The 24,625-nt window shown below is 44.9% G+C and overlaps 2 protein-coding genes across 6 annotated transcripts in view; one reads left to right on the top strand and one right to left on the bottom strand.

Annotated features, from left to right (window-relative positions):
* Window positions 1-6,974, bottom strand: part of POLR3A (RNA polymerase III subunit A) — a 61,372-nt gene extending 54,398 nt beyond the window's left edge. For both annotated transcript variants that reach the window (XR_013824417.1, XM_079901050.1), the window contains exons 1-5: window positions 6,825-6,974; window positions 3,771-3,906; window positions 3,366-3,503; window positions 2,656-2,827; window positions 2,368-2,522 (exon numbers count right to left, since the gene is read on the bottom strand). Coding sequence is in view for 1 of the 2 variants with exons in the window: in XM_079901050.1 (XP_079757176.1) it covers window positions 2,368-2,522; window positions 2,656-2,827; window positions 3,366-3,503; window positions 3,771-3,906; window positions 6,825-6,868 (645 nt within the window). In the remaining variant the exon portion in view is untranslated. The remainder of the gene's footprint in view (window positions 1-2,367; window positions 2,523-2,655; window positions 2,828-3,365; window positions 3,504-3,770; window positions 3,907-6,824) is intronic.
* Window positions 6,975-8,780: 1,806 nt separating this feature from the next.
* Window positions 8,781-15,249, top strand: RPS24 (ribosomal protein S24; the record flags this gene model as incomplete). Of its 4 annotated transcripts, XM_079899774.1 has the most annotated exons (6): window positions 8,781-8,848; window positions 10,371-10,436; window positions 10,526-10,735; window positions 12,279-12,389; window positions 14,779-14,800; window positions 15,163-15,249. In XM_079899774.1, the coding sequence occupies exons 1-5, from the start codon at window positions 8,846-8,848 to the stop codon at window positions 14,779-14,781; spliced, it is 393 nt and encodes a 130-aa protein (XP_079755900.1). In that variant the 5' UTR covers window positions 8,781-8,845. The 4 variants fall into 4 exon arrangements, with proteins under 4 accessions (XP_079755900.1, XP_079755897.1, XP_079755898.1 ...); XM_079899771.1 differs by lacking the exon at window positions 14,779-14,800; XM_079899772.1 differs by lacking the exons at window positions 14,779-14,800; window positions 15,163-15,249 and adding an exon at window positions 13,032-13,052.
* Between the last annotated feature and the right edge of the window lie 9,376 nt (window positions 15,250-24,625).

Raw genomic sequence — 24,625 nt, 5'->3', positions numbered from 1 at the left:
CATGTTTCCAGATGCTTGCGCATGGGCACCCGCTCGCCTCTGACCACCCTCTCACACCCAGCGCTACAGTGGCTGGTCATCAATTCCTGTCCATTCTGACTGCATACGATGACTCTGCCCCTGGCTCCACTATCACTACCCAGGTTCAGGATCTGTTTGCTTTTTGCATCCCCACCCCCCAAATCAAGGCATAATTTAAATACAGAAAATTGCACAAATCTTAAAGAGATTGATAAATTTTTACATGTATACACTGGTACACATATACCACCATTCAAATCAAATAAAGAATATGTCCCTCTCTCCAGAAAATACCCTGATATCCCCTTTCCCAGTCAGTACTAAGCCCTTACCCCAGATCAGTCTTGCCTGTTCTTAGACTTGATCTAAATGGAATCATACGCTTTGTACTCTCTTGTATAAAGCTGCTTCCTCTCAGCAGGATCCTGAGATTCAGCCAGGCTGTGTGTGTCAGCTCATTCCTTTCATTTCGGGATACTATCCCATTGTGTAGATCTGTGACAATTTCTACATTCTCCTGTTGACAGGCATCTGGGCTGTTTCGAATTCTGGCTTTTATTAATAAAGCTGTAATGAACATACTTGTACAAATATTTCTGTGGACATATGTACTCATCTCTCTTGGGTATACACCTAAGAGTAAAGCTGCTGGATCACTGGGTGAGTGTGGGTCTTATTTTATAAGAAATTGCCAAACTGTTGTTTGGAGTGGTGGAAACGTTTCACATGGCCACCATCAATGTAGGAGGGCCAGCTGCTTCAGATCCTTGCCAGCACTCGCTTTTCAGTTGTTTTACATTTTAATTTTGCTGAGAGGGTCTGTGTGTGTGTAGTTTTAATTAGTATTTCCCTGATGAGTGACAACATTGAACTTTTCATCTACTGATTGGCCATTTGAATATAACCTCTTGTGAAGTGCCAATTCAAGTCTTGCTTCTGCTTTCAAAAATCGGGGTTTTCTGGGACTTCCCTGGCGGTCCAGTGGTTAAGACTCCACCCTTCCACTGCAGGAGGAACGGGTTCAATCCCTGGTCAGGGAACTAAGATCCTGTATGCCGTGTGGTGCAGCCAAAAATAAATAAATAAAATTAAATTAAAAAATTCGGGTTCCCCCCCTTACTGATTTATAAGAACTGTGTCCTATATTCTGGACATGAGAGTCCTTTATCAGACAGATGAAGTGTGACTATTGCTCCCACTATGTGATCTGCTTTTTCATTTTTGTAATGGTGTCTTCTGATGAACAGTCAGGCTCTTCTAAAATTTCGTTATTAATTCTCGTCCCTTCCCTGCTCAAAATCTCAATGGCTCCACATCCCCCAAGAGTGGGATGCCCTCTGGAAAGCAGACTCAGCTGTTCGTCCTTCCTACAGCACAGGCTATGCTCCGATGGCCTTGGCTAGGACTCTCCCTCCACCGCTCACTGTTATCTTGGGCGACGCTGCCGCATGGTTGCTGCGAGGATTAAATACAAGGCAATCCACAGAAAGAACTTGGAACAGTGCTGGAAGGCAAAAGCAGTCACTACATGCAAGGTGTTTTTAGTAGCGCCGTCAGGACTTTCAAACAGAACCTCAGCTTCAGAACAAGCCTGAACGCTGCCACCTGGATGTGCTGAGCTTGTTGCCCTTGACTCTCTAAACCCTACTCAAGTTTAAGGACCAGAACAAACCACACCTTTCTTCACAGTCCCCCCTAACCAAGTCCAAAGTGACATATTCCTCCGGATTTCCCACTGAACTCACTGTCCTTGCCATTCCTGTGACAGTTGGCACTGTGCCCCATGGTATTGGCTATGTTTTCACAGATTAGTGACCTACGACACATCTAAACCGTGGGATCCCTGAGCACAGACCCACTGCCTTGCAGTTCCTGACGCTCCCCCGCAGGTCTGACAGTTTGGTACTTAGCAGCCACTCAACTAATTTCTTAGTTTGGTATACTATCAATTCTAGAAGGTACCAAGTGACTTAAGTGCTAATCAAACTCAGAACAAGACACTTCATAAAATTCTACTAATTAAGTTTGTGCCAGGTAAAGTACCTACAAATTCTTCTATGTCATTTTGCATGTGAGAAACAGGATCGCTCAGTGTATGCCCTACACAGCTGTAATTTTACAATCTTCTACAATGAAAATGTAACGCGTGTTACCCGTACAATTAAAAACGTGTTAGTTACGAGGCTGGTGCACATTGAACTTAGTGCCAGATGGATGCCTGTCATGTGGAGTACTCCCGGAGATCTAGCTCCAGGGGACCTCTCATTCTGGAGGAAGCTGTGTACCCAGAGGGGGAGGGAGAGGACATTCCATGCAGAGGGGGGCAGGCTTGCGTTCCAGGCTCACCTGTGCCCTCCCCAGTAGAGGCTCTACTTCTTTGTTATGCTCGATGGCGGTTTCGAAGGACTGAAGGAAATTTGACACGATAGGATCCACCACTTTCTTGTTGGTCTTGTATTTCTCATGGATTATCTTCAGTAACCCACATTTCTTTACAGTACCTGTAAGAGTTAATTTATTTTACCACGGTTGGAAAAATCAGGTTCTTGGTTAGGCTGGCCTGAGGCTGCGGTCTAGGAAATGCAGTTACAGAAACTGCCGCCACAACGAAAGATGAGAGGTGCAGCCACTCACCATTAAAGGCGCCACAATGATGGCACGTGTTCTTCTTCCGGCATTTATCAGAGATTTTCTTCTTCAGCCCTCGCTTCTGGAGGTAAGTCAGGCCGGGCCTCTTTAGATAATCCAGAAACTGCTTCTTCTCCTCCTGGGACAGCATGATGTGGCAGCAGGTTTTACAGATCATCTTTTTAAAATGAAACAAAACAGGTAAAAGGATAAGAGAGGATGACAGAATCTTTTCTTTCAATTCCTTTAAAACAAACTTTTTTGATACGATCTCCTGAGCTTTGGCCAGTAATAGATTTTTTTCTAAGTCTCTTCTTTTTTTAAAAAAGCCACCACCCCCCCTTGCCCAGGACACTTAGCTACAATGTACAGATCTACATGAAGACACGCAAAGGCAGCCCATGTTCACCAGAATGCTGGCCATAGTCAGAGCCAGCTGGTGGCGTTTTTGTTAACTATTTTTTCTTTTTTGTGCTGTTCTGTACTGCTTGAATTACTAATATTTTTTACAATGCCTATCTACCACCTACTCAAGGAAAACCAAGGAAAAAGAATTTTTAAGCAATTTAGCTTATTGCAAGATGAAATATTGTTTTTAGTATAAGAATGTTCTCTACATGTATCTCCCACCACTCATCATTCCCAAGCTCACTCTAATGTCCCTAGATCAATAACTCCCAGGTTTATACCTTGGAGATGAACACATACATGCTTACCTGTAAGATACCTATGACTGCTCGGAAGTACCCCACATGAAAACATGGCAATTCCAAGTCAATGTACCCATAGTGGCCCAGACAGTCAGCCAAGTTCTTCCCACAGGTTTCACAAGGACGGTCCTTCTCACTCGTACCCTGTGGATAAAAGCACACCATAATCAATGGAGACCAGTGGACAGGAAAGTGGGACCAGTCCTCACCGGTGACCAGGGGACTCAGAGTCAGAATCACCTGGGAAACTGCAGGGTATTCACATCCGCCTGACCAAAGGAGGCTGGCGTCCCTGAGAGGCGCAGGGGAATGGGGGAGGTGGAAGGAAGCCCTTGCTTCTTCCTCTTTGGTAAGTCACCAGTTTCATCAGCAAGTGAAAACACATGGAACCAGGAAGGGCAGGGGTCTTACCATCCTGTGGTCAAGCACCCCATATAGCAGTGGGGCATGGTTGTTGTCCTGGCTATACAGGTTCTTACTCACAACCTGGATGTGAGCCTGCTGGCGCATCTCCTCAGCTGACTTCATTCCAAAACAGATGTGGCTTCTGGGATGGAAAGAGATAGGGGAACAGTTACATCAAAACCACTTACCAAAAATAGCATTTATGCATATGACCCACCATAAGCAAACTTGCCCTTCCAACTCCCTATAGGCTCTGCTCTCTCATTATTAAATGTCACTTCATCCTGCTGACTCGTTCCCTCTTAAGTTTCTTTTGTGGTCTCTTCTACTGCCTTCTCTTGAATATTGGCATCTCTCCCTACCTAGGGTTACAACCCTCAAACTTTTTTCATTCTACACATTCTTTCTGAGTGGTGTCTGTCTAATCTCTCTCTGCAGGCCAGCTATCTCCACTCAGCTGGAGACCATACAGATACTTCTTCTGGACAGTTAACAGGCACCTCAAACTCAGCACATCTAAAACAAAGCCCGGAACTTTCTCTCCCAAATCTGTTCCTTGTTCATTTTCCAAAAAAAACTGGGGGTTTACGTATGATGTGCCAGGCACCATCCTCAGGGGCTGAGGATACAGATTAGATAAGACAGGGAATTCCCTGACAACATGGGGCTCAATTTCAGGGAGGGCAAGACAGAGAATAAACAAATAGATACACAAAAGTGAATAGATGCAGGGGAGGAAAATGACGTGAAGCGGTAGAGGAGAGTCTGAGGAGACCATGTCGTGTGGCCAGAAAGTCTGGAAAATTGACATTTCCGCTGAATTCTGAATAAGAGGGAGCCAGCTGTAAGATTGCCCAACCAAGAAATTCTGTGTGTCAATCTCATTTCTCCCTTACCCATCCCTACCAATCCTGTCAATTTCACACCCCTCAAACTGAGAGAATGGCCATCATCAAAAAGTCTACAAATAGTAAATGCCGGAGAGGGTGTGGAGAAAAAGGAACCCTCCTACACTGTTGGTGGGAATGTAAATTGGTACAGCCACTGTAGAGAACAGTATGGAGGTTCCTTTAAAAAGTAAAAATAGAGCTACATATGATCCTGCCATCCCACTCCTGGGCATATATCCCGAGAAAACTATAATTTGAAAAGCTACATGCACCCCAATGTTCGTTGCAGCACTATTTACAATAGCCAAGACATAGATGCAACCTAAATGTCCATCAACAGATGAAGGATAAAGATGTGCTGTAGATATATACAGATATATGCATATATATATATATTTACAAACACACCCACACAGTGAAATACTAGCCATAAAAATGAAAGAAATAATGCCATTTGCAGCAACACAGATGGATCTAGAGATTATCCTAAGTGAAGTAAGCCAGACAGAGAAAGACAAATATCACATGATACTGCTTATATGTGGGGGAAAAAAAAGATACAAATAAACTTATTTACCAAATAGAAATAGGACTTTCCTGGTGGGGCATTGGTTAAGAATCTGCCTGCCGATGCAGGGGACACAGGTTTGAGCCCTGGTCCGGGAAGATCCCACATGCCGCGGAGCAACTAAGCCCGTGCGCCACAACTACTGAGCCTGTGCTCCAGAGCCCGCGAGCCCCAACTACTGAAGCCCGCGCGCCTAGAGCCCGTGAGCCACAACAACTGAGCCTGCGCTCTAGAGCTCACGAGCCACAACTACTGAGCCCGCGTGCAGCAACTACTGAAGCTTGTGCACCTTGAGCCCGTGCTCTGCAACATGAGAAGCCCGTGCACCGCAACAGAGTAGCCCCTAGTGGACGCAACTAGAGAAAGCCCTCGTGCAGCAACAAAGACCCAATGCAGCCAAAAATAAATAAATAAATAAATATATTTAAAAAACAAAACAGAAGTAGACCCACAGACATGGAAAACAAACTTATGGTTCCCAAAGGGAAAGGGGGGAGGAAGAGATAAATTAGGAGTTTGAGATTAAAGTATACACATTCTATATATAAAATAGATAACCAACAAGAACCTACTGTATAGCACAGGGAACTATACTCAACATTTTGTAATAGCCAATAAGGGAAAAGAATCTAAAAGAGAATATATATATATAATTGAATCACTGTACTGTACACCTGAAACTAACACAACATTGTAAATCAACTACACTTCAATTAAAGAAAAAAAAAGATTCCTCACTGCCTGCAAGATGGCTCTGAAACAAAGCTTCAAATCTACTTCCTTCTCATCACTATACTTTCTCCCTCCTGTAGGCTCCTGGAAGAAGGCTGTTCTGCCTGAACCCCTTGCCCACCTGTGCTGTCAGAACCCCCTATGCCTACCCTTGTCCTCGCACTTGTCCTATCCAACGTTGACTTGTCTACCTTCTCCAGCTAGACTAGGCAGTAAGGTCTTACTCATGTCATATCTTCATGTCTATCATCGGGGCCAGAACACAGTACCTTCCTCACTAAGCATCTACTACAAGAATGATTGATGTGTTTCTCTACTGGAAGGTCTAAGGAGAGGTTGTGGCCTACTAAATTAGCTCTGAAGAAGGTCCAGAATAACAGCCTCATTTCTGAGACTGCTATCCATCTGCCTGTGATACAGCTTTCTAGCTGGCAACTCCATTCTTTTGGTCAGCAAATACTACCTCCGTGTCATGTGCTCTGCAGCAAAATGAGTCCCCGCCCCAGGTCGCTCCCATTCATTGCAATGACCAAAGATTCGCTGAAAGGGGTCATCGTCTCACCTCAGGAGAACTCGAGCTTCGGCCCATGGTGCACGGATCGCCAAAGTTCCCACCACATCCCCCAGGTTCCCACCACATCCCCCCTTCTCCGCCCAAGGAACCACCCCTGGCCTGGGTTTCCCAGGTCGTGAAAGCCCTCTGCCCGATCAATATCCATTAATCTAACCTGATACTCTTGAACTGTGCCCACACCTCCCACTGATTCCTGGCCCTTCCCTTCCAACCGACCTCACCTCTGACCCTTCCCTGACCTCGGACCCCTCTGCCCCTAATTTCTCTGCTCTTCGGGGAGTTTTGCTCCATCTTACATTTTCTTGGCCACATCCGTCTCCCGGAACTGCTCCTTCACCATGGTGACGGCTGCCGGGGCTCCCTCCTCGAGACTCGCTGAGCTAGATTAGAAATACGATGCTCACAGCACCCGCCCGGGACTAATTCTTGACTGGTTGCTAACACATCCCCGGCATTTTTTCGGCCACCGTAGCTCGCCCCACGTGCCCGCCTCCACTTCCGCTACTCGCCGGCGCTTCTGTCTGTTAAGAGAGGCTCCGAACACGCCGCTTTTCGCCTTCTCTCTACACTGCCATCTGGCGGCACCTCCTTGAAACTGTACCGAAACCTTCATGGTATTTTCAAGGTCCGGTTTCCGGTCCATTTCTTCTTGTCACCTGACACCTGCAAAGAAACTACAACCCCCCTGCCTCAAAACTTTTAGAAAACCAGAGAGCCAAAAATTGCATACAATGGAAAATCGTCTTATCAACATCAATACCATCTTAATTAAGAGCCTCTAATTATTTAAGGAAAGGTGGAGGCTAAAATGAACCTGCCTAAGGAACAGAGGACTTCATCTAGATTATCTAGAAAGGAAGTAAAGAGGGCAGAAAACACGGCCATGCATACACCTCCAGTTCACAAAGTTATTTTGAAAAAGAAGAAGAATTAAACTTATATTATTGATTACAAAAACAGAAGATGAAAATCTGTGGGTTTAGTGTGAAAAGTGAGCCATGCTGAGCTAGGGAAACAAGATGAAGGGAGAATAGGAAGCGATTATTCATGTACTGAGGAAATAAATTTCTTATCTCACACCTCACACCCTGTGGGAGGTGATCCTAGTGTGACATCTTAGCGCATGATACTAGAGAGAAAACCATTCCACCATAGGACTCAGGGCTACAGAACCTGAAACTTACTTCTTTACTATTTGTGAGAAACTCTAAACAGAAACCAATAAAGTGGTTCAACACTTTTGAATTTTAAGGGATGCTGTCTTCAAACTTTATGGATACCCACTAGTAAAACATGTCACAGACAGAAAGCAAAGCAAACCAGATTTTCCTATTTCAGCAGTTAATATATCTTTGAAGATTTGGTGAGTGATTTTCATTATCTAGAAGTTAAAAACAAAGATTCTGGAACCACAGTATCCATGGGTGTTTAGGCACTACTGCTTAAAAGTTGAGCGACCTTGGGAACGTTCCTTAACCTCGTGCTGTCATAGTTTTCCCATCTATAAAAGGGATAAGTAATATGTACCCTAATTCTTAGAGTTGGTGGGAAGGTTAAATGGCAAAATAAGGGTAAAAGTACTCAGAAAGTAACAGACACATAGCAGCGCTCTCAAAAGCCTGCAACCTGATTTGTCGGTCTCTGAACCTGCATGCTTATGTTCTTTATTGTTACACGTATGTCTCACTGTAAACTAACAAATTTCTCTATCAAGAAGATACTTATTAAAAGCTCACTTTTGTGGGGATTAAGATTTTTCAGAAAAAGACAAATTAAAGAATTTTTTATTTTTAATTAGAAAATCAGATTCTCTAAGCTCAGAAAAAATAAATTAATTAAATAGCAATAAATTAAAACGGTCAGTTTTGCGTACTTGAAATAAAAGTTTGAGTCCGGGTTTCTGCAGTTTCCCTAGCAGTAAAATGAGGAGGCTGGTCGAGAGGACCTCCAAGGATACCTTCGAGCTTTACCAACCTCTAACGCGGTTGGAGGGGAATTAACTTTAATCCGGTTTACCGGAATTTTAAGTAGAGACAGTTCAAGATAACGAATTGAAGTGGAACACGTGCTTGCGTAAACCTGGTCGGCCCAAACTGTTCCCCCTCCGGATTGGCCGTTCACGTTCCGGGGGTGTGGCGAAAGAGCGAAGAAAGCAGATCTTATACACTTTCAATCAGGCATTAGCGCGGTCGGCCTCGTGGTCTGGCCACGCCCCCACGCCGGCGTCTCCCGGGGTCCTTCCGTGAGCGTTGATATGATTGGCCGGCGGAAGATAGTCCTCTTTTCCTTCCTGGCTGCTTGACGATCAGCCGCCATTATGGTGAGTCTTTGCGGATCCAGGGATCATCCAACGCATATCTGGGCCATCCTCCGTCCCCTGGTCCCGCTGTTAGCACTACGGCCGCCCGAAGCCCGATTGCTCTTCCCTGGCCGTGTCTGACGGAGGCCGGTTGCCGAGGGCCGGGGAGCCGCCGGCGGGGAGTCCGGGCTGCGCTGTCGACCCAGACATGCCGGGCTTCGGAGTCCTCGGAATGGGGACTGCGGGAGCGGCTGCTGCGTTTGTCGGCTTCGTGGAGTCTAGTGGGTGGGGTGGGGTAGGGTGAGGAGAGACACATCGCACTTGAACGCTTAATTTGGGGTAGGCGGTTCGCCGGTGAAGGCAGCCCAGGAGGAGAAGAGGGTGTCGGCAGCGCCCGGGCGTGTTGCGACGACTGAAACCGTTCCCACGTGTAAGCTAGAATATTGTCAGCCGAATGGATTCTCTTGTTTCACAGGGGGGAAACAGGCCCCGGGAAGAGGAGCCACTTTAAGGCTTGCCATGTCATGATTAGCTCATTAGAAGGTTCACCTGTTATTAACCCCACTCTATCTGCGAGCTGTTTTTCCTTTGACCCTTGCTTTCAAGAATCGAATATTGTTGAAGTGAACTTAGTGTGGTATGGTTTTTCAGACTGCAGTCGAAAATTAGTCAATCTACTATGAGAGCTCTTCTTTTTGGTGAATTATTTTAGTGTAAGCACGCTGAATGCCCACATTCCTTGGTAGTCACTCATAGTGTAAAAGAGCAACGGGGCCATTCAGAAGGGGGTACAGTTTTTTTTGTGGGGTGTAGCGTTGGTCATTCAAGAAGGGTAGTTTACAAGGAGGTGGTGCAATGCTTGTCACATCTGTGCAGGATGCAATAAACAGGGTGCCGTGACGATAACATTTATAGAGTCACAGCTTTACTCCAGAGAAGTAGGCTTTAACTGGGGGTGATTTTTTGCCTCTGAGGGGACAGTTGACAAAATCTGAATACATTCTTGGTCACAACTGGGAAGCGCAGGTGCTACTGGCATCAAGTGGTTAGAGGTCAAAGATGCTGCTCCACGGTCTAAAATGCACTGGACAGTCCCCCGCTCTGGACCAAAATACCAGAGGTTTGAGAAACCTTGCTGCAGAGTGATTTCTGTAATGAAGTGAAGTAAGGCGTTTCCAGACTTAAAATCTTGATAGATTCAGAATGTGGCTGTTGAGTGTTTTCGTGATGCTGTTTTTGTGATGGGGTGACCTGTGAGTTAGGCACTGTGCTAAGTGGGTTAGGAGGAGATGGGAATTTGTGCATTTTTTTTCTTTTATTGAAGCTTTTTTGCCACTAACCCATGTGACCCCTGAATATTTGAAATGTGGTTCATGCAGCTGAGGAATTGCGTTTTAAATGTTGTTTATTTTTAATTAATTATCCACAGATGGATAGCCACAGGGTCTACTGATTTGGACATTGCAATTCTAGCTCTTGGAAAATCACAGCGGGTCAAGAAAAGGTTGAATGGTTTTATTAATGAGCGTTGTTATGTTTTCAGAACGACACGGTAACTATCCGCACAAGGAAGTTCATGACCAACCGACTACTTCAGAGGAAACAAATGGTAAGGAAGGGTACGTCAAAAGTTGGTTGTTATTCAGTTTCGAAGATGTATTTCATTATAATAAACACTAAACTTGGTAATCTTTTTAGGTCATCGATGTCCTTCATCCTGGGAAGGCAACAGTACCTAAGACAGAAATTCGGGAAAAACTAGCCAAAATGTACAAGACCACACCAGATGTCATCTTTGTGTTCGGATTCCGAACCCATTTTGGTGGTGGCAAGACAACTGGCTTTGGCATGATTTACGATTCCTTGGATTACGCAAAGAAGAATGAGCCCAAACACAGGCTTGCAAGAGTAGGTGTCCTATCTGTTCAACAGCTGCTAAAGACATTTTTTCAGTAACATTGTGTTGTGCGTGCAGTGGAGTGAGCAAAAGCAAGCAGTCTGCAGGGGGACAACATACTAAAGAACTCTTAAGGGGTTGAGAGAAAAGGTTCTTTGATAAAATGCACAGATAGTTCTGAACAGGAGTTCAGAATGGGGTCTGCAGGATTTGAGGAGGTGACATTTGAGATGGGTCTAGAAGAGCAGGTAAAGCAGTGCTCCTAGAGGTAGGAACTGGAAGTAGGTAGGGGGATGAGTTTAGACAGGTAGGTTGGCACCAAATTAAGTGAAATCTTTATTCCCAAGCATCTGAGTTTGGGCTTAACTTCACAGGTTGCCAGGAACCATGAAAGCTTTTGGATCACTTCCTGAGTACCAAGCACTACACAATGACCTACAGTTAACCGTTGAACAACACGGGTTAGAATTATGAAGGTCCACTTACGCGCAGATTTTTTTCAGTAGTAAAATCTGTATTACGGCGATCCGAGGTTGGTTGACTGCACAGATGCGAAGGGAAGTGTGGATGTGGAGGGCCAGTTGTAAGGTATAATCAGATATTCAACTGTTGAGGGTTGGCACCCATATTTGTGCAGTTGTTCAGGGCTCAACTGTACAGCAGTAGACTGGGCAAACTCCCTAGCTTATATACTAAATTGTGAATGAGCAAATGAATTGTTACTTTGAAATAGTTCTTGTGTCTGCCCCCTTTTAACTTTTTTTCCTCCTTGCTATTAGGTAAAATCTTTCCATTGAATAGGTATGTGGTAGATAGATGCTGCACTCTTTTTTTTTTTTTTTTTTGCGGTACACGGGCCTCTCACTGTTGTGGCCTCTCCTGTTGTGGAGCACAGGCTCCGGACATGCAGGCTCAGCGGCCATGGCTCATGGGCCCAGCCGCTCCGCGGCATGTGGGAGCTTCCCGGACCGGGGCATGAGCCTGTGTCCCCTGCATCGGCAGGCGGACTCTCAAACACTGCGCCACCAGGGAAGCCCTGCACTCTTTTAATTGGGTGGTCTGGGAGACCTGGCTGAGGTGAAGTGAAGCCGAGTTCCTTGTAAAGATAGGGGAGCATTCCTGTAGGCAGTAGGAAGAGCAAATGCAGAAGTGGGCAGAGTGAAGATGAGTAGCTGGATGCTGTCTCCGTGGGGGGTGTAGAGTTCTTGGGAAAGATTCCTCTGTCAGCTATGAGTAGGAAACGGAGCTGAAATGGAAGAGACCCTGAAAATGTGGAGACCTAGCGAACTGTAGGCTCCGAACCATAACAGCATGCACGGAGCGTTGAGTGCACACTTCTCCTGTGCTGTTTTCTGTTCGTGCTATCTCAATTTAATGACCGTTTCTGTTCTAGCACAAACAAGTATTGTTAAATGTACTTGAAGAGTGTTGACTTCTGAAGCTGTATTTCTTGAGCTCCAGCCTGGTCACTTTCCCTACCGGATTAGTATGTAACAATGTTGATGTTTGCAAGTCACCTATGTGTATACGTATATATATTCCTTTCTTTTTCAGCATGGCCTGTACGAGAAGAAAAAGACCTCGAGAAAACAGCGAAAGGAACGCAAGAACAGAATGAAGAAAGTCAGGGGGACTGCAAAGGCCAATGTTGGTGCTGGCAAAAAGGTATAGTTTATCAAGGGAAATACAGAAATGTCAATTCCAGGTTTTTAGTTTGTAGAAAGGTGGGGATTTGTTTTCTTAATAACCTTTCTTAATGTTTCTTCTTTTCCGACTTCTTCTGGATTACAGAAGGTAACCTGTTTTGAGAAGCCACGTAATGTAGTATCTTAACACCTCAGTAGAGTAGCTTTGCCCACCCCTTGTTAGCTCACAGATTAGCACAACATGGGGCCACATCGGTTCAGTGATCGGTAGAGTGATCCTGGTGGGTGCCTGGCAAGTCCTATCAGGAAAGTTTTCATTTTACTGCTAATTACAAAGATTGTTAAAGGGGGAGCAGATCTAGTTTCCCAAGACTTATTTTCTTAAAATTGACAACTGATTGAAGAAGCAGCTGAATCAATGTGGCCCATGTTTTCCTGGCATGCTGGAGAGGTAGCACAGTTCTTCATTGTTTTCCTCTCCAGTTAGTCAGGACTTAAGTGATTTTAATGATGAGCTTTTTACCAGCTTTGCTAGCTAATTGTAAGTAGTTGAATGGAATTAAGGTGTTGGGTTGTTAAATTAACAAATAATCAAGTGTTCTGTGAACTTTTTTTTTTTTTTGCCTTTTTCCTCTACTTTCTTGGAATTCTTGTTCATCAGAAATGAAGTGTCTAGCAGGTACTGAGATTGTGAGCACGGTGTGGGGATGCATCACCTTCACTAAGTTTGCTTTGATGCTTTGCATGTTGGCTTTCGGAAGAGAGTTTTGTAGTATAGTCTATTATAACACCACTGCTACGGTTTAAAGTAGTATATTATGGGCAAAGGAGAAAAACTTCAAATGACGTTTATTTTGGAAACTCAAAAATGCATGTTAAGTTGTGAAGTGCCCCAGTGGAGGAAGGTAGCCGCTTTTAACTGGCACTTGGGAAATGCTGTGTTCCAGAGTACCACCTACCCAGGAAATGGCTTTACTTAACACAGGGCTTGGGAAGGATTCACTCATCCAGTCATGAGCAGTCTTTCCCTTGGGGACTCTGGAGATTGGTTGATTCTCTGGCAGCTTTGGTGATAAACTGGTCCGGAAAATCTGGCAAAGCCTCTGTCCCAGGAGCACACACCGAAAGCTGCCTTTTACTGTCTCCTTTACTGTCCCATTGCTTTTTATTAGTTGATCTCCAGCTTTCCACCTGATGCCCTTTTTTTATTGGAAAATTTCCAAGATAATTGAATATTCACATCAAAGCCTTTGATAAATACGCTTTTCCCGCAGGTACTTAAAATACTTTTGCACATCTGAGCAGCCTAAAGCAGTAACATGTAAAGTGGGCTGAGAGTGGGTTGGGACTAGTAAGGTTTTGAAACAGTGGTGGTCACCGCTCGACATGCTTCCTCTCACCGACATGCTTCCTCTCACCGTGACTCCCCGCCAGACCAGGCCGTAAACCTGGTGTGCCTGCTCTGGGCTGTAATCCCGTTGACTTCCGGGTGCCATGGCGTTGTAATGGACTGCCAGAGGAACTGCTTGCTGCTTAGTTAGAATAACTGCTCCCTCTGTGAGGCTTAGTATACTTGTTGACAGAAGTTCCAGAAGTTGAAAAACAGTCAATATTTGTGTTCTGATCTAGATCTGAAGAACTTTTTTACACATTGTTTTCTTCATTCAGCCTTTGAGTTACGTGTGTTAGTGCTCAGCGGTGACGTGCAGAGTTTAGCCCTGTGGGGACCTGAGCTATCACTGTTCCTTGCTTCAGGTTGCACTAGTGCAGGAATGCATAAATGAGCACGTGTATTCTTTGGCTCAAATAAAAAAAGGCATAGTAATGTCCCTTGAACTTAGATGTTGGAATCCAGATGTTGGAGTTGCACCTTTCGGGTATAATAGAGTTGTTTTAAATTACGGAGTAGTCTCATGTTTGAAGAGCAATTGAATTTTTTTTACATCAGCTGAGTTCTGCCTTTTTAAATACTAATTTACACTACTTGTGTTGATTGTGAATGGTGGCTTTTAAAGTACTGAACTGAGACAGGTTTTAAAAGACTTGCTTGATCATTTAGAGCTCTCCCCTTGTGGTTAAATTAGACTTCAGTCTGCGATGATTCTCAGGTCTGTTGATGGTGCTAGCGTGCCCAGCACGGTGTTGCTGAGCAAAGCAGAGGCGCCTTCATGTGTAAGTAGGCAGTGGCAGCCTACGAACCATAGTAAGCAGGCAGGCTGTTCTCAAAATTGGGTGGAATAAAATCAGTGAGTGTGTCTAGGGAGTGCTCTTTATACAATTGCAAAGAACAAAATAGTCATTAAGGTATCTGATTGCATGCAGATTATTTAGGAGTTTGAAAAGGGACTATTAATGAAATGTTTCTTTTCCCTCTTCCCTCCTTTCCCCCTTCCCTGCCACTGATTCAGTGAGCTGGAGATTGGACAACAGGTATAATTCAAGCTTTTCGTTTAGATTGCTAGACTCCTTGGTTGACAGTCATTAAAAATAGAGCATGTGAAATGATTTAGAAGTATATTTACAAATGCTCTCAAGAGTTGTGCCCCTTAAAAACTAGCAGTGACAAGGTTTTGTTGTCAAAACTTGTTTTTTGTCTCATCCCTAACTTGAATGTTTGTGAGTTTTATATCTTGATGCTTACATTGTTTTAAGATCACACAAACTTAATATGGTCTAGGTTACTAATGTTCATTCTGCATGAGTGTCATTAATTTTGGGGTTTGTTGAAGACTTTGAACTTTAATTTTTAAAGGCAGTTGCTAACTAAATTTTTCTTTTTCTTTAATTCACAGAAGGAATAAAGACTCTGCAGTGACTGTGTCTGTGGTGATTGTGCAGATTTTTCATGAGAGAGTTAATAAACTAAGACTTTTTACATATCTGGTTGTTTGGAATATATTTGAAGTTTACTGGGAGTGCTGTAAAATTGGTTTGCTGTTTAACAGATTTAGAGTGCTGCCCAAGTTCACATGTTCCATTAAGCATTCAGTGAAAACTTGCTATGTTGGGGTGGTGTTTGTCCTTCCCTTTAATGGCACAAAGATGTCAGGGTGTAGAGTATTGGCAGCGTGGGAGCATGCAGGGCCAGTCTGGTGTGCTCATGTTAATACTTGGTATTATAGTTGGTCAGTCTCTGAAAGAGACTCTTGAAACCTGAATTCCTTTTTGGTTTTACTAGAACCCCACTTAGTCTTTGTTACGGAAAAAAAATTTGCTGGCCTTGATAGAAATTAAGTTACTAGATTACATTCTCATCATTTATCCTGAAGTAAACAGCGTCTGTCAAAATTGTTATTTGTCTTTTGCGGGCTTGTGCTTATGTGATAAATGAGTGGTTTATTGTGGGTGGGGAATTTGAAAAAGGCTCTAGGGTGGTGAATATTTGTGTGTAATGTGTAATTGCTTGGTAAATCTGATTGTGCATGGGTTTTATGAAGCATTGAGGGTTATCTAGTGCTACTTTTTCTTTGCCAGATGCTTATTCTCACACTGGCTTTTTTAGGCGTCATGGTTGAGAACCTGAAATGTGGGTTATTGGTCAGTTGTGTGGGGTTGGGGGATTTGAGGAGGGGGTTGTTTGAAGGTTGCTGGGGGGTTGGGGTGCCATTTGAGAGGATAAGAAACATGAGTAGGAGAGCTTGGGTGTTTGGGAGGGGACAGAAGAGGCATTAATGGTTCATGGGTTTTGGATGTCATTCTTCCCTGAGGTTGGTGTGTGATTGGTTTCTATCTTAAGTGGGTCCTGTAGGAGTCAGGCTTATAAATGCTATTAAGAACTGTGTCAGTGGATGGAAAGCTTCAGAGAAAACTCAGGAAGCAGTAGAGGACTGCTTAGCTGGTTGGGTTGAAAGGGGAACCAGGAAAAAGCAAGAATCATGATAGCAGAAGGCATGTGAGGGTTGCAGAAAGGAGTGGTTGGATATTTTGCAGAGAGCATGGTGAGAGGCCTTGACTTGAAGAAGGAGCTATAGCCTGGGAGGGCAGGGATGTGACCAGGTAAGTGAGGGGCCTGAACCTGCTGGCCCAGGGTGCAGAGGGCGGGGTGGGTGTAGTTCCGTTTGTGGCTCTGCTGAGGCTGCATACTTGGGTTTGTGGAAACCATGGCCTTGTGGGTTCCCTTGCTAGGGAATCTGCTTTGTGCTCCCTTAATAGGACCAGGAAATAAGATTAGATGGTCTACTTGTATAGGAAGAGTTTAGAGGAGTGGGGGATTTAGGTCTGCACGCTTCTGTTTCCACCAAAATGGCTAATGGGTGGTGTGGAATCCCCAAGGGATTTGAGGCGAGTGGCATTTTTAAATGAGCAGTGTGTGGAGGCCAGAGATCATCCATGCCTGGTGGAGATGCAGTTCCCCAGGACTGATCTAGGCTGTGCAGGTGCAGAGATAGGCTGGTGAGCAGCATGTAGGAGCAAGAAGCAGAAGATGCTGGGAGAGGTTGTATTTGGGATGGCTCAGGACAGGACAGGAGATGAAGCCGAGCAATGGTGGGCGGGGGTGGGGGGTGACCCCAGGGGCCTGTGGTCACAAAGTTCAGGAGCAGGGCTAAAAGAAGCAATGGAGCAAGAACAGAAGGGTAGGAGGTGGTTTTCAGAGTGAGGTACTAGGTGTTGGTGTGAAGACGGGGCACAGCTGCAGGGAGCCTGATGAGGTGAAGTTTGGCAACCAAGTCACAAGGTCCGTAAGCTTTTCCATTGGGATATGCTCGGGGAGGGCAAAGTTTGCAGTCATTCAGCCAGTAGTCTCTTTGAAGGGAATCGTGATTAACTCTGGTTGAGCCTGTTTTTCTAGGGGAACTGCCTGGGCTAGGATATTACAAACGTCACGAACTGGCAGTCTTGTCAGTAAGCTTTGTTGGACAAGCAAAGCATTTCAAAATAGGACAAACCGTACATGAAGATCCAGATTCCTAGCATCTTGAGTTATCAGAAGACTCAACAGCAGGCCCACCTTCCTGCATGGTGACAGTTGGCAAGGTTAGAGGGTGGGCTGTGTGCCTCAGGGTAGGTGTTTGTTCTGTCATCCCCCGTGGCCTCTGCTCCTGCAAGCTAGCCTGCACCCTTGTCCACCTGCCCTCTGGTCTTGTGTCCCCTCTGCATGCCGCTTAACTTCCATCTAGTCCAGCTGGGTGTCTGGGCAAGTTGCGTGGTCCCCTGATTGGGTTAACTTCTCTTTAAATTGGGGCCCCCAAGGGTACTTTCTTTGCTGACCTGACGCAAGGCTATTTTGAGTCTCAGATGATAAAGCATCTGTGAGAATAGTTTGGAAACTGAAGTGCTGAGCAACTGTGTGACGGGAAGCAAGGACTAGCGTTCAGTTGTGCACAGTTGTGCTGTGGAACTCTAGGATTGGAGATTCAGCACTTTGTCGGCCCTGACATTAACCAGACCATACTGCTGTCAACAGGCTTTGAAAGAGCCTCCGTGGAAATGCAAAGTTGACTTTACTCATCAACAGTCAGGGAGGGCACATCCCTTCCCTCAACTTGGCACTTGTGAGAGGCTGTTGCTTCATGAGGGTAGCAAGGAAGAGTCTGGCGAGAAGTTTAGAACTGCACCCCTTTGTTCCACTTGTAGTTGCATGTGCCCGGGTAGCCAGCGTTTAACTGCTCTGTTCTCTTCCCTCCAAAGAAGAGGTTGAATGGCAATTTGATTATTCTGGGCTCTCCTTAAAGGTAGCATCTTGACAAATACACCATACTCTTGTAGCTGAGGCAGTTACTGTATAAACAATTACTTCCTTTAATCTGTACAATAATCCTAAGAGGCAGGTCTCATTGGACCCATGTTGGAGAGGGTTTAGAGCAGTTAAGCAACTAAGTAGTGGGGTGGGATTAGAATGCAGTTGTCTGACTGCAGTCTTTGTTGTGCATGTACCCATTGTTAAATGTTAATTGAGCAACTTTCTTCCACAGGGTGTATAATGGTGTGCAAGACTATACCTACTATGTACTGTATTTGTCTAAGTTAGGGTGCCTGTTGCCAGTAGTGTTACTGAACCAAGTCATAGATGACCATCTGAATTCCCCATTTACTGAACCTGCTGTGCGCACTAGTCCCTGTTCTGGTAGCTCGGGAGATGGGTGAAGAAGCTGTCCCTGCCCCCAGTGCTCAGAGGGGCTTAAGCACCTTGTCTGGGGTCTCATGGCCTGGTTTCTGCTCCTTACCATGAAGCAGCAGACTGTAATTATGTTAAGTTAGGTGGTGGGAATCCAGAGGTGAGAAAGTCTTCCAAGAGTAACACTAACTGGGGTAAAATGTGATCTGATCTGGGCACACGGGAGCAGGTGTCTCACTGGGGCTATGAAAGTAGAGAAGGATCACATGGAGATGCACCAGTCATCCTGCAGGGGAAGAGTGGAGATGAGGTGGGAGAGTGTGGGAGCAGAGTGCAGGTAGGCTTTGTCATCCTCAGTGAGGTGCAAGGCGCTGTGGTGACTGGTGGCTTCCAGCAGAGTGTTGCCCAAAGCATTTGTGGTAAGAGAAATTCTATTTCAAAAATAGACTTCAGGTTGGCTGCAAGAGCACAGAGGTGTGACGATTGATTGATTGATTGATTTTTTAACATCTTTATTGGAGTATAATTGCTTTACAATGGTGTGTTAGTTTCTGCTGTATAACAAAGTGAATCAGCTATATGTATACATATATCCCCATATCCCCTCCCTCTCGCGTCTCCCTTCCACCCTCCCTATCCCACCCCCAGGTGGTCGCAAAGCACCGAGCTGATCTCCCTGTGCGATACAGCTGCTTCTCACTAGCTATCGATTTTACATTTGGTAGTGTATATATGTCCATGCCACTCTCTCACTTCGTCCCAGCTTACCCTTCCCCCTCCCTGTGTCCTCAAGTCCATTCTCTGTGTCTTTATTCCTTTCCTGCCCCTAGGTTCTTCAGAACCTTTTTTTCTTTTCTTTAAGATTCCATATACATGTGTTAGCATACGGTGTTTGTTTTTCTCTTTCTGACTTACTTCACTCTGTATGACAGACTCTAGGTCCATCCACCTCACTACAAATAACTCAATTTTGTTTCTTTTTATGGCTGAGTAATATTCCATTGTATATATGTGCCACATCTTCTTTATCCATTCATCTGTTGATGGACACTTAGGTTGCTTCCATGTCTTGGCTATTGTAAATAGAGCTGCAGTGAACATTGTGGTACATGACTTTTTTTTTTTTTTTTTTTTTGCAGTATGTGGGCCTCTCACTGTTGGGGCCTCTCCCATTGCGGAGTACAGGCTCCGGACGCACAGGCTCAGCGGCCATGGCTCACGGGCCCAGCCGCTCCGTGGCATGTGGGATCTTCCCGGACCGGGGCACGAACCCGTGTCCCCTGCATCGGCAGGCTTACCCTCAACCACTGCGCCACCACGGGAGCCCCTATGACTCGTTACGGTTTTCTCAGGGTGTATGCCCAGTAGTGGGATTTCTGGGTCATATGGTAGTTCTATTTTCAGTTTTATAACGAACCTCCATACTGTTCTCCACAGTGGCTGTATCAATTTACATTTCCACCAACAGTGCAAGAGGGTTCCCTTTTCTCCACACCCTCTCCAGCACTTATTGTTTGTAGATTTTTTTTTAAAATAATATTATTTGGGATCTCAGAATTCTTACTGAAATACAGAACTGTACTTCTTTTTAACAGGACACAGAAAGAATGAGGGATAATTGTAACTTTGAGGACTAAATTGTTTCAGATTTTCCTAAAGATTATAAGAAAAAGTATTAATCATATCATTGGTTCCAACCGGTGTGAGGTGATCCTCATTGTAGTTTTTTTTTTTAAATTATTTATTTTTGGCTACATTGGTTCTTCATTACTGCATGTGGGCTTTCTCTAGTTGAAGTGAGTGGGGGCTACTCTCGTGGTGTATGGTCTTCCCATTGCGGTGGCTTCTCTTGTTATGGAGCACGGGCTCTAGGTGCGTGGGCTTTGGTAGTTGTGGCGTGTGGGCTCAGTAGTTGTGGCTTGCAGGCTCTAGAGCACAGGCTCAGTAGTTGTAGTGCGCAGGCTTAGCTGCTCCACGGCATGTGGGATCTTCCTGGACCAGGGCTTGAACCTGTGTTACCTGCATTGGCAGGCGGATTCTTAACCACTGCGCCACTAGGGAAGCTCCTCATTGTAGGTTTGATTTGCATTTCTCTAATGATTAGTGATGTTGAGCATCCTTTCATGTGTTTGTTGGCAATCTGTATATCTTCTTTGGAGAAATGTATGTTTAGGTCTTCTGCCCATTTTTGGATTTGGTTGGTGGTTTTGATATTGAGCTGCATGAGCTGTTTATATATTTTGGAGATTAATCCTTTGTTGCTTTGTTTGCAAATATTTTCTCCCATTCTAAGGGTTGTCTTTTCATCTTGTTTATGGTTTCCTTTTCTGTGCAAAAGCTTTTAAGTTTCATTAGTTCCCATTTGTTTATTTTTATTTCCATTTCTCTAGGAGGTGGGTCAAAAAGGATCTTGCTGTGATTTATGTCATAGAGTGTTGTGCCTGTGTTTTCCTCCAAGAGTTTTATAGTGTCTGGCCTTACATTTAGGCCTTGAATCCGATTTGAGTTTATTTTTGTGTATGGTGTTAGGGAGTGTTCTAATTTCATTCTTTCACACGTAGCTGTTCAGTTTTCCCAGCACCACTTATTGAAGAGGCTGCCTTTCTCCATTGTATATTCTTGCCTCCTTTATCAAAGATAAGCTGACCATATGTGCGTGGATTTATCTCTGGGCTTTGTATCCTGTTCTATTGATCTGTATTTCTGTTTTTGTGCCTGTATCATACTGCCTTGATTACTGTAGCTTTGTAGTATAGTTTGAAGTCAGGGAGTTTGATTCCTCCAGGTCTGTTTTTCTTCAGATTGCTTTGGCTATTCAGGGTCTTTTGTGTTTCTATATAAATTGTGAAGTTTTTTGTTCTAGTTCTGTGAAAAATGTCATTGGTAGTTTGATAGGGATTGCTTTGGGTAGTATAGTCATTTTCACAATGTTGATTCTTCCAGTCCAAGAACATGGTATATCTCTCCATCTGTTTGTATCATCTTTAATTTCTTTCATCAGTGACACTTGATTTATTTATGCTGGCAAAGCAGAGGCTTTCCTGAGTTTTGGAGCCCTATAGTGTGAGCCTAGGGAGTAAAGACACCTCAATTTGATTTGTCCTTCCCCTTCCACTCACCCTTGAACTTCCTTTCCTGTATGCTAGACACTGTGGAAGTGATACCCCCCAGAACAACTGTGTCCACGGTCTGGTTGGGAGTTAGGGACAAGTGAGGTTCTGGTGGGAAATGAGGCTGGAGGGGTCAGCAGGGAACAGGTCAGGGAGGAACCTTGTATGCTGGGCTAAGGATGTATTTTGTTCAGTATTTTGGTTGAATAAAAGAAAACTTTAGAGATAAGATATTCAGCAGTGGATTGACTGTCTTTGTCATGGTGAATTCCTTTGCATGGAGGGTACTTAAGCCCTTGGACTGCTCATGTATGTTGGAGAGGGGATTTGTGCAGGAGGTTAGGGGTTGTTGAGATGGCATCCAAGCAGTCTAGCTTAGTGGGAAAAGGACTAGACTGGGAATTGGGAAACCTGGTTTCTGATCCCTAGTCAGCTGACAGCTGGCTGGGGCCCTGGATGGGCAAGGGGGCTTCCCTTTCCTGGGCCTCCATTTCCCTGTGTTTAGGTGAGATACAAGGGCTGGATGCATGGGTCCCAAGCGTGGTACCTGGGGGCTTGTTAAAAATGCAAATGCCCATGTCTCTTGTCCCAGTTTCCAGAGTTACTAGTTCTGGGTGGCACCGAAGCAGCTGACGTTTCAACAGCTTCCAGGTGATGCTACTGATGAGCTAGGTTAGGGAAACTGGACTAAAAAGTCTCTAATGTCCCTTCTGCCTCTGAGAATTCTGTGTCTCTGAGGGAGATGTGGTCTCTGTCCTTAAGAAGCTGGCAAGTAAATAGTAATACTGCGGTTACTACTGCTAATAAAAGTAATACAGAATAGCTAATATTTATTGAGTGTTTTCTATGTGCCAGGTATTGAACTCATTTCTCTCATTTACCTTTTATAACCACTATGAAGGAGGTATTCTTATCCCTGTTTTACAGATGAAGAGATTGAGGCTCAAAGAGATTAGTGCCTTTGGTCAAAGTTATGCAGGTTTGACTGTCTGTGGTACACCTGGGGACATTCGTGGAACTTCCCAGTAAGGAGCTAAAATTTGCACTGAGTCTTGATGGGTGCAGAGAGATTAGCTAAGGCAGTAGTTGTCCAAATGTGGTCTGACACTGGCAGCATCCGCATCCCCCTGGAACTTGTTAGAAATGCAATTTCTCAGGCCCTACCCCAGACCCACCGAATCTGAAACTGTGGGGCCAGCAACCTGTGTTTTAACATGTCCTCTAGGAGGTACTGATGCAGGTTGAAGTTTGAGAACCACTGAGTTGGGGGTAGAGAAGGACATTACAGGGGGCACAGTCGTGGAGACCAGGAAGGGCAGTGTTGCAGACTGGCCCATCACTGCCCTTCCCTTTGGTGGAATCCAGAGGTCACACGAGCCATGCAGACTCCCACAAGGGGGCACTGTGGGCACAGGCTTGGATGCTGCCTGTTATGCTGTCATGGCTGCTACCCTGGTGGAAGCGTGAAAAAAGCCTGGTGCCACATCAACTGGAGAGGTCATTCTTTCTTCTCAGAAAAGGTCTAATGGGGGTGGTAATCTTGTTTATAGGATTCATCCCTTGTAGGGAAGCTGAACCTACAGGGCTTTCTGCTGTTCACACGTGCATGGCAATGTCTACCCGTCCGTGCTGCAGTGTCTCTGCAGATCCTGTGCAAATAGCATTCCTCTTGTAGCTCCCCAGCCAAGGGGCTTGCAGTTTCTTTGGAAGAAAGAACGCTTGAACCCCAGCGGCCCGATTCTAGTTCATTGTGCTACCTCTAGGTGACGCCTCTGTCTGGTTCTTTCACAGTTTGGGAGTAGGGTGGAGTGCTGGGTCACAAAACCTGTCTTCAAGCCTTAGCTCTGCCCCAGCCATGCTTTGTGATCTCAGGCAAGTCCCTTTTCTTTGGGCCTCATTTTTCTTTCTTTTTTTTTTTTCCCTCATTTTTCTTTTGTGTTAGATAAGGGAGTGGTACGGAGAAGGTGGCTTTCAGCATCTTTCCACATATAAAATGCTTCTGTGGGGAGTTGAGGAGATAGGCTTGTCCTACTCAAGGAGCTGGGATTGCAGGGCAGCTGTAAGCCCTGCTGCATGACATCCATCTCCTGTATCCATTGAAGTAAGCCTTGTCAGGTCCTTGGTACAAGGCAGAAGGTGGAACCTATCAAGTTGGATTTTTTTTAAGAAGTCCAGATCTTTAGGCAAGGATTTGCCTCTATAGATTTCTGTTCTGCATATGCTTGGAAGAATGGGAGATATACACCTTATTCTCCTCTCAGCTGCAGCGTGTATTTCTTCTGAAAATACATTGCCTTTGAAGGAGGGGCTGTGACAGTGTTGGGGGCTCTGGCATTCACCTCATTAATCAAGGGATTGGTGTCCAGCACCTCATGGTGACTGCTCACCCAGCTGAGCTACTCTGCCTGGGCACTTAGTTTCTGGAATTGTGTTTTCAGAGAGCTGTAGATGTGCTCATCTCAGAGCCAGAGGGAATTAAAGAGAGGGTCTGGTTCAGCTCTCTTGCTGGCTCCCCCTTTATACGACGATGTTCAGAGAGCTTGGTTAGAAATTGCCCAGCCCAATAGGCAAACACTGTCAAGCTGCAGTTCTCCTTGGTGGAGGAAGCTTGTTAAACAAGATGCCTCTTTCCATCAGGCCCCCTTGGAGAAGGAAAGAAAGCTCTTCAGTTGATCTGGCACCTCTGTTTTGCATGCACATAACGCTCCATTTTCTTGTTTTTGGATGAGGCCACTGAGGCATAGGTCAGGTGGCTTTTCCCAAGTCCCGCAGCTCATCAGTGTGGGGGAGGACTGACTTTGAGGCCTCTTCACCTTGAGCTGGCTCCCCTCCTGACTGCAGGTGAGCCATTTGCTACTCAGGTGCCATATTCTCCTCCTCTTTTTTAAAGAAAATATTCCACCCTTAGGTGTTTGGGTTTTTTCCCATTTTATTGAGATGTAATTGACATATAGCACAGTATTAGTGTCAGGTATACAGCATAATGGTTTGATATGTCTATATATTTGTGAAATCACCACAATAAGTCTATTTAACATCTGTCATCTCACATAGTTAACAAATTTTTTTTCTTGTGATGAGAACTTTTAA

Source organism: Stenella coeruleoalba (genome assembly GCF_951394435.1).
Source record: "Stenella coeruleoalba genome assembly, chromosome: 16".
NCBI classification, from domain to species: Eukaryota; Metazoa; Chordata; class Mammalia; order Artiodactyla; family Delphinidae; genus Stenella; species Stenella coeruleoalba.
Note: the sequence above shows the minus strand (reverse complement) of the source record. Positions and strands in the feature narration are given on the sequence as shown.